The sequence below is a fragment of the Cnephaeus nilssonii genome (genome assembly GCF_951640355.1).
Source record: "Cnephaeus nilssonii genome assembly, chromosome: 8".
In the NCBI taxonomy this organism is placed as follows: Eukaryota; Metazoa; Chordata; class Mammalia; order Chiroptera; family Vespertilionidae; genus Cnephaeus; species Cnephaeus nilssonii.
Genome location: NC_137079.1, coordinates 23963621 through 23978097, shown reverse-complemented (window position 1 = coordinate 23978097; position 14477 = coordinate 23963621). Strand labels below are relative to the sequence as shown.

The window sequence follows — 14477 nt, the reverse complement described above, 5'->3', positions numbered from 1 at the left end:
CATAGCATAAGAGAAAACATTTACAAATCATGTATCTCTAAAATATATGTTACTCATACAAGTCAATAGCAAAAACAAATAATGAGATTTTAAAATAGCAAAGGACTTGAAGAGACATTTCTCAAAGGAAGACAATGTGGTCATCAGATATATGAAAAGGTGCTCAACATCACTAATCATCAGAGAAATGCAGATCAAAAGTACAACTTACATATTTTAGGGTAACTATTATTTTTTTAAAAGATTATTGTTAGCAAGGATGTAGAGAGAAGGAAACTTTTTTACACTGTTCATGGGAATAAAATTAGTACAGTTCTTATGGAAAACAACATATAGACTCCTCAAAAATTAAAAATAAACTACCTTATGATCCAGCAATCTCATTTATATGATACATATATATATTATGTGAGGCCAGTACTTAACATAATGTATTAAAATTATAGCAATTTTTTCACATATGTGAATATCAAAATATCAAAACATATACCATAAATATATGCATTTTTAGTTGTCAATTATACCTTAATAAAATTTTAAAAAATAAAAAAATACCAAAAAATATATATACATGTTAAACAATAAATAATTTAAATTTATATATACTTATATATAACATATATAAACATATAAAACTAGAGGCCCGGTGCATGAAATTCGTGCTGGGGGGGCGTGTCCCTCAGCCCAGCCTGCACCCTCTCCAATAGAGGACCACTCGAGGGATGTCTGACTGCCCATTTAGGCCCGATCCAGGACTTCTGGCTCCCAACTGCTCACCTGCCTACCTTCCTGATTGCCCCTAACCGCTTCTGCCTGCCAGCCTGATCACCCCTAACCACTCCCCTCCCAGCATGATTGATGCCTAACTGCTCCCCTGCCAGCCTGTTTGCCCCAAACTGCCCTCCCCTGCAGGCCTGGTCACCCCTAACTGCCCTCCCCTGCAGACCTGGTCCCTCCCAACTGCTCTCCCCTGCAGGCCCTGTCGCCCCCAATTTCCTTCCTCTGCCAGCCTGATCACCTCTAACTGCCCTCCCCTGCAGGCTTGATCACCCCCAACTACCCTCCCTTTCAGGCCTGGTCCCTCCTGTCCTCCCCTGCTGCCATCTTGTGGTGGCCATCTTGTGTCCACATGGGGGCAGGTATCTTTGACCACATGGGGGCAGCCATCTTGTGTGTTGGAGTGACAGTCAATCTGCATATTACTCTTTTATTAGATAGGATAGAGGCCTGCTGCATGGGTGGGGGCCAGCTGGCTTGCCCTGAAGGATGTCCCGGATCAGGGTGGGGGTTCCCTTGGGGCATAGGGTGGCCTGGGCAAGGGGCCTGTGGTGGTTTGCAGGCCGGCCACATACCCCAGTGACCCAAGTGGAGGCCCTGGTATCTGGGATTTATTTATCTTCTATAATTGAAACTTTGTAGCCTTGAGTGGAGGCCTTGGCCAGCCAGGGTGTGCAGGAAGCTTGGCTTCCTCCATTGCCAGGGAAACCCAAGCCTCCTGTTTGCTCCGTGGCCACAGCCATTTTTGTTGGGATTTATTTATCTTCTATAATTGAAATTTTTTAGCCTTGAGTGGAGGCCTTGGCTGGCCAGGGAGTGCATGAAGCTTGACTTCCACCATTGCCAGGGAAACCCAAGCCTCCTGTTCACTCAGTGGCTGTAGCCATTTTTGTTAGGATTTATTTATCTTCTATAATTGAAACTTTTTAGCCTTGAGTGGAGGCCCTGACCAGCCAGGGAGTGCATGAAGCTTGACTTCCACCATTGCCAGGGAAACCCCAGCCTCCTGCTCTCTCTGTGGCCGCAGCCATCTTGGCTGGGTTAATTTGCATACTCGATCCTGATTGGCTGGTGGGCATGGCTTGTGGGTGTACTGGAGTGATGGTTAATTTGCATATTACTCTTTTATTAGATAGGATATAAATTATATGTGATTGCCCATTGTCTTGGTAATGTTAATAAAATATTGAAGATCAACTGTTTAGATGTTACAAAACAAAATTACCTTTTCCAAATAAGGATTCACAACGTGCATTAAGATCATGGCAGTCTCCAGCATAACAAATATATTTAGCTTTACATGAATGCCCATTGATTATCGTTATATCAGTGGGACAGGCTGGTGAAGTTCCATTACAAAATTCAGGAAGATCACACTCAGGATGCACACTGGGCCTACATGGTGAACCTAATGGTTGAATCTAGTAGAAATTAAAATATAAAAAATAAAGCATTGTATATAAGATTGTTGTTATTAATATTTACTTCAAAAAAAAAGATCAGAGTTAAGAATATAGCACATGATGAGATTCTAGAGAAAAACAACATTAAACTGCTTCAGTGAAGGACAGTCAAGAACAAAGAACCCATGTTCTGTAGTTCAATAAAGGGATTCTCACATAATGAATTTGTTACAAACACACGGAAAGAACTAAAAAGGAAAACGGGGATCAGGAGTCAACACTTTTACCATATCACCTAAATTGTGATATTTAAGACAAATGATCTTTGAATAATAAGTTCATAACTTAAATTTTGTGCTAACACAGCATTTGAAAATTACTTCTAGGGAGTTTCATTATTTATACATTTATGGGAAACTATTGTGTTCTTCAATTACATACCCACAGATACCTAACTACAAGCAGTAACATTTTTTATTTGTAAAATATAAATGTTGGATAAAGTGAATGAAAATAATCCCTTCCAAAGGAGATTTTTCTATATTGAAGAAATCTATAATAGCTCTCAAACAAGGCTTAAAAAACATCATCAAATTAGGGAGGATAATGGCATTAGAAAGAGGCCTCAACATCCCACTAAGATTCACAAAATAAGAAACCTGACTCGGAATTTAGTATCATTTTTTGTTTGAAAAGTCATTTATTTGACTTACAGCTATAGGTCTATGTGTTCTAAAGAAACCCAGATAGAGAAGACTCCCTAGCACATTTTTCAAAACCAACATTATCCTAATTCCACAACCAGATAAAGATACCACAAAGAAAGAAAATTACAGGCCAATATCCCTGATGAACATAGATAGATGCTGAAATCATCAACAAGATATTAGCAGAACATGTCAAACAGGAGTGGTGAAAGTGGGCATCCCTTTGTTCCTGTTCTTGTCCCTTGATATCTTCCAGTTGTTGTTGTGTGTGTGTTTTTATGTATTTGGGTACTCCTGCATTGGGTGCATATATGTTTGTTTACAAGAGTTATATCCTCTTGGTGTATTGATCCCTTTAGTATTATGAAATGGCCTTCCTTAAACTCCTGTTCAACATAGTACTGGGTGTGCTAGCCATAGCGATTAGACAAGAAGAAGAAATAAAAGGCATCCAAATTAGAAAAGAAGAAGTAAAACTGTCCTTATTCACAGATGACATGATACTGTACATAGAAAACCCTAAAGACTCCATCAGAAAATTATTAGACTTAACAAATGAATTCAGCAATGTAGCAGGATACAAAATTAACACCCAGAAATCTGTGGCATTTTATACACCAATAGTGAACTTACAGAAAGAGAAATTTAAAAAACAATCCTATTTACCATTGCACCCAAAAAAAATTAAGATACCTAGGAATAAACTTAACTAAGGAGGTAAAAGACCTGTACTCAGAAAACTACAGGATACTGAAAAAAGAGACAGAGAAAGATATAAACAGATGGAAGAACATTCCATGTTCATGGATTGGTAGAATCAAAATCATTAAAATGTCCATATGACCCAAAGCAATCTATAGATTCAATGCACTCCCCATTAAAACACCAATGACATATTCCAAAGACCTAGAATGAACTCTCCAAAAATTCATCTGGGATAAATAAAATACCCTGAATAGCTGCAGCAATCATGAGAAAAAAGAACAAAGTAGAAGGAATCTCAATACTAGATATCAAGCTATATTACAAAGCCACTGTTCTCAAAACTGCCTGATACTGGCACTAGAACAGACATGTAGATCAATGGAATAGAGAACCCAGAAATTGACCCAAAAACTATGCTCAATTAATATTTGACAAAGGAGGCAAGAGCATATAATGGAGGCAAGACAGTCTCTTCAATAAATGATGTTGGGAAAAATGGACAGATATATGCAAAAAAAAAAATGAAACTAGACCACCAACTTACACCATGCACAAAAATAACCTCAAAATCAATAAAGGACTTAAACATAAGATGGGAAAGCATAAAAATATTAAAGGAATCCACATGCAGCAAAATCTCAGACATATGCTGAAGCAATATCTTCAGCTCCTAGGACAATGGAAATTAAAGAGAAAATAAACAAATGGGACTACATCAAAATAAATAGCTTTTGCACAGCAAAAGAAACCATCAACAAAACAACAAGAAAGACCACTGTCTGGGAGAACATATTTGCCAATGTTATCACTGATAAGGGCTTAATCTCCAACATTTACAGGGAACTCATACAACTTAACAAAAGGAAGATAAACAACCCAATAAAACAGGCGTCCTCAAACTACAGCCCCGCGGGCCACATGCGGGTGTTTTTGCCGTTTTGTTTTTTTACTTCAAAATAAGATATGTGCAGTATGCATAAGAATTTGTTCATAGTTTTTTTTAACTATAGTATGGCCCTCCAACGGTCTGAGGGACAGTGAACTGGCCCCCTGTTTAAAAAGTTTGAGGACCCCTGCAATAAAACAATGGGCAATGTTCCTAAATAGATACTTTTCAAAAGAGGACATAAAAAAGGCCAAGAGACATATGAAAACATGCTCAAAGTCACTAATCATCTGAGAGATGCAAATCAAAATGACAATGAGATACCATCTCACACCTGTCAGAATGGCTATCATCAACAAATCAACAAACAACAAGTGCTGGCAAGGATGCAGAGAAAAAGGAACCCTCTTGCACTGGTGGTGGGAATGCAGACTAATGCAGCCACTGTGGAGAACAGTATGGAATTTCCTCAAAAAACTAAAAATGGAACTCCCGTTTGACCCAGTGATCCCGCTTTTAGGTATATATCCTAAGAAAACAGAAACAACAATCAGAAAGGATATATGCATCCCTATGTTCATAGCAGCACAATTTACCATCAGCCGAAGAGTAGATTAAAAAACTGTGGTACATCTACACAATGGAATACTACACTGAGGTTAAAAAAAAAAAAAGGAATTCTTACCATTTGCAACAGCATGGATGGAACTGGAGAGCATTATGCTTAAGCAAAATAAGCCAGTCAGAGAAAGAAAAATATCACATGATCTCATTCACTGATGGAATATAATGAACAACATAAACTGATGAACAAAAACAGATCCAGAGACAGAAGCATCGATCAGACTGTCAAACCTCAGAGGGAATGTAGGGGAGAGTGATGGTAAGGGGGAGAGATCAACCAAAGGACTTGTATGCATACATATAAGCCTAACCAATGGACACAGACACCATAGGATGAGGGCATGAGTGGGGGGGTGGAGGTACAAGTGGGATAAGGACACATATGTAATACCTTACTTAATCAGTAAAGAAAAAAAATTTAAAGTAAAACTATCATTATTTGCAGATGATATTGTATATAGAGAACGCTAAAGGCTCCATCAAAAACAACTAAAACTGATGATTGAATTCAGTAAAGTATCAGGATACAAAATAAATATACAGAAATCAGTTGAATTTTTATACACTAACTAGAGGCCGGGTGCATGAAAATTCATGCACTGGAGGGGGGAGTCCCTCAGCCCAGCCTGCCCCGTCTCACAGTCCAGGAGCCCTCAGGTGTGGGAGGCCACCTGGCGATCAGGGGAAGGCCACATCCCATCACACCTCTGCTGCTGCCACTGCCGGCAGCACAAGCCTCGGCCGACCCTGGTTACCTGATCCTCGGGCAGCTGGGCAGCCGCCATCTGAGGCTTGTCTGTGCCTTGGGCTGGCCCTGGGTGGCTGGAGGGCTGAGGGGACTGGGGGACTGCAGAGGCAGGCTGAGGGTGGCATGAGGGTCAATTAGCATATTCCCTCTTTATTAGATAGGATAATGAATTATCAGAAAGGGAAACTAAAAAACAATCCCATTCACAGTTGCTTCAAAAAGAATACATTTAACCAAGGATGTAAAAGACCTATACTCAGAAAATTATAAGACACTGAAGAAGGAAATTGAAGAAGATACAAATAAGTGGAAGCATATACCAAGTTAATAGATAGGGAGAATTAACATCATTAAAATGTCTATACTACTCAAAGCAATCTACAGATTCAACACAATACCTATCAAGATACCAATGTCAAATTTCACAGAACTAGAAAAAATATTCCAAAAATTTATATGGAACCACAAAAGACCCCAAATAGCAACAGTGATCTTGAGAAAGAACGAAGTTGGAGAAATAATGCTACCTGATATCAAACTATACTACAAGGCCATAGAAATCAAACAGCATAAAAACAGACATATAGATCAATGGAACAAAATAAAAAGCCCAGAAATAAGCCCATGCCTTTAGAGTCAATTAATATTTGACAAAGGAGGCAAAAACATACAAAGGGCTAAAGATAATCGCTTTATATAAAAGGCTAATATGCTAAGTGCCCGACCGTTCAACTGTTCAATCATTTGACCTGTAGCTATGATGCACACTGATCACCAGGGGGCAGATGCTCAATGTACAGGCATGGAAACATGGAACAGACTGATGCATCTCAGAGGGAAGAGGGGAGCGGGAGAGGGTGGGAAAAGATTTTATATGCATACTAGAGACCCAGTGCATGGATTTGTGCACCAGTGGAGTCCCTCGGCCTGGCCTGCACCCTCTAGAAATCCAGGACTCCTTGGGGATGTTGGACTGCTGGTTTCAGCCTGATCCCCACAGGCCAGGCTGAGGAACCCCACTGGTGCATGAATGCGTGCTTCAGGCCTCTATTCTATTCAATAAATGTTGTTGGGAAAATTGGACAGATACATGCAAAAGAAAGAAAGAAAGAAAGAAAAAGAAAGAAAGAAAGAAAGAAAGAAAGAAAGAAAGAAAGAAAGAAAGAAAGAAAGAAAGAAAGAAAGAAAGAAAAGGAAGAAAGAAAGAAAGAAAGAAAGAAAGAAAGAAAGAAAGAAAGAAAGAAAGAAAGAAAGAAAGAAAGAAAGAAAGAAAGAAACTAGACCACCTTCTTACATCATACACAAGAATAAACTCAAAATGGATTAAAAACTTAAATGTTAAACTTGAAACTATAACAATCATAGAAGGAGCCCAGCCAGGGTGGCTCAATGGTTGAGTGTTGACCTATGAACTAGGAGGTTACAGTTTGATTCCCGGTCAGGGCACATGCCCAGGTAACGGGCTTGATCCCCAGCGTGGGACATGCAAGAGGCAGCCGATCAATGATTCTCTCTCATCATTTATGTTTTTATCTCTCTCTCCCTCTCACTTCCTCTCTAAAATCAATAAAAATACATTTTTTTTTAAAAATCCTAGAAGGAAACATAGGCAATAAAATCTCTGACATTACTTGTAGCAATTATTTTTCTGATATAACTCCTCAGGTAAGGGAAACAAAACAACAAGAAAACAAATGGGACTACATCAAACTAAAAAGGTTTTGCAGAACAAAAGAAACCATAAACAAAATGAAAAAACAATCCATTGAATGGGAGAACACATTCATGATACATCCGATAAGGAATTAGTGTCCAAAATTTATAAAGAATTTATAAAAATCAATACACACACACACACAACAATACAACTTAAAAATGGGCAAAGGTCTTGAATAGACACTTCTCCAAAGAAGACATACAGATAGCCAATAGACATATGAAAAGATGCTCAAAGTCACTAATCATCAGTGAAAGGTAAATTAAATCCACAATGAGACATCACCTCACACCTGTCAGAATGGCTATGATCAATAAATCAACAAACAACCAGTGTTAGTGAGGATGTGGAGAAAAGGGAACCCTTATGCACTGTTGGTGGAAATGCAAATTGGAGCAGCCATTGTGGAAAGCAGTAGGGAGTTACCTCAAAAAATTAAAAGTGGAACTGCCTTATGAACCTTCAATTCTACTTATGGGAATTTATCCGAAGAAACTCAAAACATTAATTCGAAAGAATATATGCACCCCCCTATATCATTGCATTATTTACAATAGCCAAGATTTGGAAACAGTCCAAGTGTCCATCAGCAGATGAGTGCATAGAACAGCTATGGTACATTTACACAATGGAATACCACTCATCCTAACAAGGAAGAAAAGTTTGCCCTTTGTGACAGCATGGACGAACCTGAAGAACATTATGCTAAGTGAAATAAGCCAGTTAGAAGAAGACAATGATTTCACTCATATGTGGAATTTAATGAACAAACTGAACAAAATAGAGGTAGACTCATAGATAGCAGGCAGATGTGTGTGTGTGGGGGGGGGGTGTGAAGGGATTGAAAAAAAAGAAATAAAGAGAAATAACTCATGGAAACGGACAACAGTGGTTACCATTGGAGGGGGGAGGGGAAGTGGGTGTAGGTGGAAGAGGGTATATAGGGGATAAGAGGTGATGCAAAAAATAAAATAAAATAAAATAAAAGGGGAAAGAAAGAATCCCAGACATGATTCATTATACACTTGGATAATATTAATAAACTTAAATCTTACTTGACAGCTACTGCAGCATAATCCTATATCACAACTTGATCCTGGTTTCAGCACACAAAGTTTAGGATCACAACAGCTATCGTGTCCACATTGCTATGAATGAGTGAAATACAAATAAAAATACGTTATAACAATATAAACTTTAGTTGGAGCTATATTTACTGGGCTTTTTAGTTTTGGGAAAGAATAAGAATGCTTTTAAAATTTAGATTTTTACATTTCTAAACTATTAAAATACTAAGGTACTTCAGGTCAAATCAGAGTAATTGGAACTCCACTAACTCTTAATCAACTAGAATACTATACAAAATATATGGAACAACTTTTTTCAGAAACTGGATAATAGTAAGAGAATAGAATGTAAGTGAGTTGGGGGTAAAGGAGGATATTAATCAAAAAATACAAAATTATTTAGAAAATGAACTAGTTCTGAGAAATTAACACACAGCATGATGATTCCAGTTAACTATAATGGACTGTAAACTTGAAATTTGATAGGAGGACAAAGCATTCTTGGCACACACACACACACACACACACACACACACAGACACACACACACACAAATGATAACTGTGCAAGGTGATGGATGTTAGTTTGACTGTTGCAATCACTTCACAATGTATACATATATCAAAATACCACACTGTATACCTTAAATATATACCATTTTTATCTGTCAATTATACCTCAATAAATCTAGGGGGGAAGTGTGTGTAGAATTTAGACCCACTGCAAAGGTAAAGCAAGTGGTCCCTAAGACTGCCCTTGCATTTTACAGGAATCACCAGTTCACTGGAGTCCCCAAACCACCCTCAGTTTTGATAATTTCTTGATAGAACTCACACATTTCACTGATTGCTGGTATATTCACAGTTTTGGTTTCTTATATGGAAAGGATACAAACTAAAATCAACCAAGAGAAAAAACACCTAGGACAGAATCCCAGAGAAGCACTAAATATGGATTTCCTATTACCTTCAACCCATGGAATCACAGACATACTACACTCTAAGCATTGATGTGTGACACTTCTTAACTCATTCTTTTAGGCCCGTATAACGCTAATACCAAACCCAGTTTAAGACATTATAAGAAAGGAAAATTACAGACCAATATCTCTCATAAGCATGGATGCAAAAATATTCAACAAAAAATTAGTAAATCAAATCCAGCAATGTATAAAAAATAGGCATCACAACCAAGTGGGATTTATCAAAGTATGCAAGGCTGGTTCATAATTCAAATATCAATTAATATAATCCATAGAGTTGACAGGTTGAAGAAGAAAAATCATATGACCACTAGTAGCCCATCACGCGATATTGCGCGCAGTAGGCCACCCACTGCTTCCGCGGGGGTTGGTGGGAACCGCAGCGCACCACCATGAGCCATGCTGCTTCCATGGGACGTGGGCCCGCCATCTCCTCTCTGGGCCTGCGCTCAGCTGCAGATGCTGCGAGCTGACCCCCTTGTCCCCCAGACGCCCTCCGTGGCCCAGGCGTCACCACAGCAACAAAGCAAGCATCCTGCCCTGGCTGCTCTGTGCCCACTGCCCAGAGGCCCTTTGTCGCCACAGCGACGAAACAAGCATTCCACCAGGCTGCTCACGCTGCCCGCTCTCAGCGGCAATCCCCCTAGGACTGGGGGACTCCGGCGAGGCTGAGGGGACTGGACACCGCCATCTTGTGGCTATGGGTGCCGCCATCTTTGTGATGGAGTGATGGTTAATTTGCATATTACCCTTTTATTAGATAGAATAATAACTGGCATAGAAAAGACATCAGACAAAATACAACTGGCATTTATTATACAAAATGTTAGCAAAACAGAAATGAAGAGAATCTTTCTCAATCTGATAACATCTTAAAAAAGTCTACAGCCCTGACCAGTTTTGTTCAGTGGTTGGCCCATGTACCAAAGGATTGTGCATTTGACTCCCAGTCAAGGACACAAAGCTGGGTTGCAGGTTCAATCCCCGACACCAGTTGGAGCATGTGTAGGAAGCAACTAATAGATGTCTCTTTCACATTGATTTTCTCTCAGCCCCTACCCCGCTGCCTCCCTTTTACTTTAAAAAATAATAATAATAAATGTGAAAAAAATATCCTCAGGTGAGGATTATAAACTACAACTAAAATGTCTATAGCTGACATCATACTTATGGTGAGATAAGACTTTCCCCTTAGACTGGGAACAAGGCCAAGATGCCCCGTCTCACGACTCCTGTCATAATCCTAATCTTAATCCTATATAATAAAAGCTTAATATGCTAAGTGTCTGGTCATCTGGTTGGCCACTCAACCAATCAAAGCTTAACATGCTAATGATATGCTAAGGCACTCAACCACTCGCTATGACATGCACTGACCACCAGGGGGCAGAGAGTCGACTGGTTGACCAATCGCTATGATGTGCACTGACCACCAGGGGGCAGATGCTCCAACCAGTAGGTTAGCTTGCTGCTGGGGTCCAGCCGATTGGGACTAAGCAAGACAGGCTGTACACGCCCTGGAGCCTCCTGTTGTCCCTTCCCAGCCCTGATCATGCACCGGTGGGGTCCCGCACCGTGGCCTGTACCCTCTCACAATCCGGGACCCCTCGGGGGATGTTGGAGAGCCAGTTTCGGCCCGATCCCACAGGCCAAGCTGAGGGCCCCCATTGGTGCACGAATTTGTGCACCAGGCCTCTAGTGCAATAATAAAAGAAAATAAATGCTTAAAAAAATACATGTTAGAAAGAAAGAAGCAAAACTGTTGTGTCCATACATGCAAGGAAAATTCCAAGTAATCAGCCAAACAACAGCAACAACAAAAACTTCCCGTGCCTAGTAAGTGACTATAAGGATTATAAAATGATACTGCCATTTTGGAAGATAGTTTGGAAGTTTCTCATAAAAATACACTTATTATATGACCCAGCAATTATTTTAGGAGTTCAGAATAATGGCCCACTTCAATTAACAATTCAAAATGTCCATTATTAAGTGGACTACAGGCTCAGTGCACAAAATTCATGCACGGGGTGGGGAGTGTCTCTCAGCCCAGCCTGCACCCTCTCCAATCTGGGACCCCTCAAGGGATGTCAGACTGTTCGTTTTAGGCCCGATCCCAGTGGGCAGTCGGACATCCCTCTCACAATCCAGGACTGCTGGCTCCCAACTGCTCGCCTGCCTGCCTTCCTGATTTCCCCTAACCGCCTCTGCCTGCCAGCCTGATCACCCCCTAACCACTCCCCTGCCAGCCTGATTGATGTCTAACTGCTCCCCTGCCAGCCTGTTTGCCCCTAACTTCCTCCCCTGCAGGCCTGGTCACCTCTAACTGCCCTCCCCTGCAGGCCTGATCCCCCCCAACTTCTCTCCCCTACAGGCATGTGTCCCTCCCAACTGTCCTTCCCTGCAGGCCTGGTCGCCCCCAACTTCCCTCCTCTGCTGGCTTGGTCACCCCTAACTGCCCTCCCCTACAGGCTTGATCACCCCCAACTGCCCTCCCTTGCAGGCCTGGTCCCTCCCAACTGCCCTCCCCTGCTGGCCATCTTGTGGTGGCCATCTTGTGTCCACATGGGGACAGGATCTTTGACCACATGGGGGCAGCCATCTTGTATGTTGGAGTGATGGTCAATCTGCATATTACTCTTTTATTAGATAGGATAGAGGCCTGGTTCATGGGTAGGGGCCAGCTGGTTTGCACTGAAGGATGTCTTGGATCAGGGTGGGGGTTCCCTTGGGCCATGGGGAGAGGCCTGTGGTGGTTTCAGGCCAGCCACACACCCTGGCGACCCAAGCGGAGGTTCTGGTATCTGGGGTTTATTTATCTTCTACAATTGAAACTTTATAGCCTGGAGCGGAGCCAAGCCTTCTGCTTGCTCCATGGTGGCAGCCATTTCTGTTGAGACTTATGTATCTTCTATAATTGAAACTTTGTAGTCTTAAGCGGAGGCCTGGGCCAGCCAGGGTGTGCAGAAAGCTTGGCTTCCTCCATCGTCGGGGACAACCCTAGCCTCCTGCTCTTTCCAGCTCCGTGGCTGCTGCCATTTCTGTTTGGATCTATAATTGAAACTTTGTAGCCTTGAGTGGAAGCCTAGGCCGGCAAGGGCAGGTGGAAAGCTTGGCTTCCTCCATTGCCCGGGAAACCCAAGCCTCCCTCCTGCTCTCAGTGGCCGCAGCCATCTTGGTTGGGTTTATTTGTATATTCGCTCTGATTGGCTGGTGGGTGTGGCTGTGGGCGTGGCTTGTGGGTGTAGCAGATTGGTGGTTAATTTGCATATTACTACTCTTTCATTCAAATGGCAATTATTAAATGGATGGAAAAACAGATTGCGGTATATCCAAACAATAAAATATAACTCAAAATAAAAAGGAAAGACTAGTATGACATAAAACAATGTGGCTGAATCTCAAAAAATAGTGTATTGAAACGAAGAAGCTAGATACAGAGAATATGTGTTGTATCATTTCTTTCATATGACTTTTTGTTGTTAATCTTCACCCAAGAATATTTTTCCATTGATTTTTTTAGAGAAAGAGGAAGGAAGAAGGGAGCAGGAGCGACAGAAGCATCAATGAGAGAGAGAAACATGGATTGTTTACCTCCCACACGAGTCCTGACCAGGGCCAGGTATCAAACCTGCAACACAGGTACATGCCCTTGACCTAGAATCAAACCTAAGACCCTTTTGTGTGCAGGCCAATGCTCTAGCCACTGAGCTAAACTGGCCAGGACTCATATGACTTTCTTGATCAGGTAAAACTGACAAAATCAGAAGTGGTCTGAAGTTGAGAATAGATGGAAATGACTGCAACTTTTGGGTATAATGACCAAGTTCGGGGTATAATGAAAAAAGTCTGCACCAATGCTTATATACATTTGTCGAAATTCATCGATCTATATATTTAAAATTAGTAAATTTTATCGTATGTAGATTATGCCCCAATAAAAATAATTTGAAAATAAATAAAGAGTAAAGAGAGAAAACTTGTTCTACCAAATGGTAAAACATAATACCAAATAAAGGCACAGTAATTTAAAACAACAAGATATATGCACAAGTATATTCAAACCCACATACATATCAAACCCTAATATTATTTCCATCTATTTATTTTGTAATCATAGAAATTTATGACATCTGCTGTATTGCTACAAATACTTCATTGTCTAGAATCATATCCTGGACCTTTTGCATTCAGAGTTTCAGGATTTCCCATCAAAATCCCCCAATTGTTCAGACTGTAATATTAACACAGATATTAATATTACTGGTTCATAATACTGGTTCCATTGTGAAGTCAGACCCTAAAGGATACTTGATAGTCCATTATCACATTAATATTCAATAAGACATTTATAAAATGTCCAAAGGTTAAGCATAGGTTTGGAAAGATCTTATATATTTAGTCTGGTACCAGAAACCTCATTCTAAACCCCCATTTTTCCCATCAGCATTATTTTTTTGGAGTACATTTTATACTTGTTCAAAACTTTTTCATCTATATAACTTAGACAGTATATTCTTGCATGTATTTCAACCTTAATTTCACAAAGAGATTAACTGCAACAATAAATGTACTAATCAATTTTTCTAGTTATCAGACTTACATCCTCAGTACCACAGTCACAAACTTCAGGACTCTCCACTTTGCCGTTGCCACAGACTGCTTTTGGAGCCACTTGCAATTGTGGCTTATTCTGAAGACATTTGGCACCCATATTTAAAATGAAACTTTTAAAGTCACTCAAACTGCAATTGCTAAAAGTCTTCACACCACTGGACTGCCTAAAGATGAATCCGTATAATGTTGTTGCAGCATACTCTTGAAAACAAAATTCTATTATATAAATTAATTAATTTCAAAA

At 40.3% G+C, this 14477-nt stretch overlaps 1 protein-coding gene across 1 annotated transcript in view; it reads right to left on the bottom strand.

Annotated features, from left to right (window-relative positions):
* ADAM32 (ADAM metallopeptidase domain 32) overlaps positions 1-14477 on the bottom strand; it is a gene marked incomplete at both ends in the record, with an annotated part of 58653 nt that overhangs the window by 8216 nt on the left and 35960 nt on the right. The window contains 3 exons of the mRNA XM_079779375.1: positions 2003-2198; positions 8623-8715; positions 14220-14397. Of these exons, the coding sequence (XP_079635501.1) occupies positions 2003-2198; positions 8623-8715; positions 14220-14397 (467 nt within the window). The remainder of the gene's footprint in view (positions 1-2002; positions 2199-8622; positions 8716-14219; positions 14398-14477) is intronic.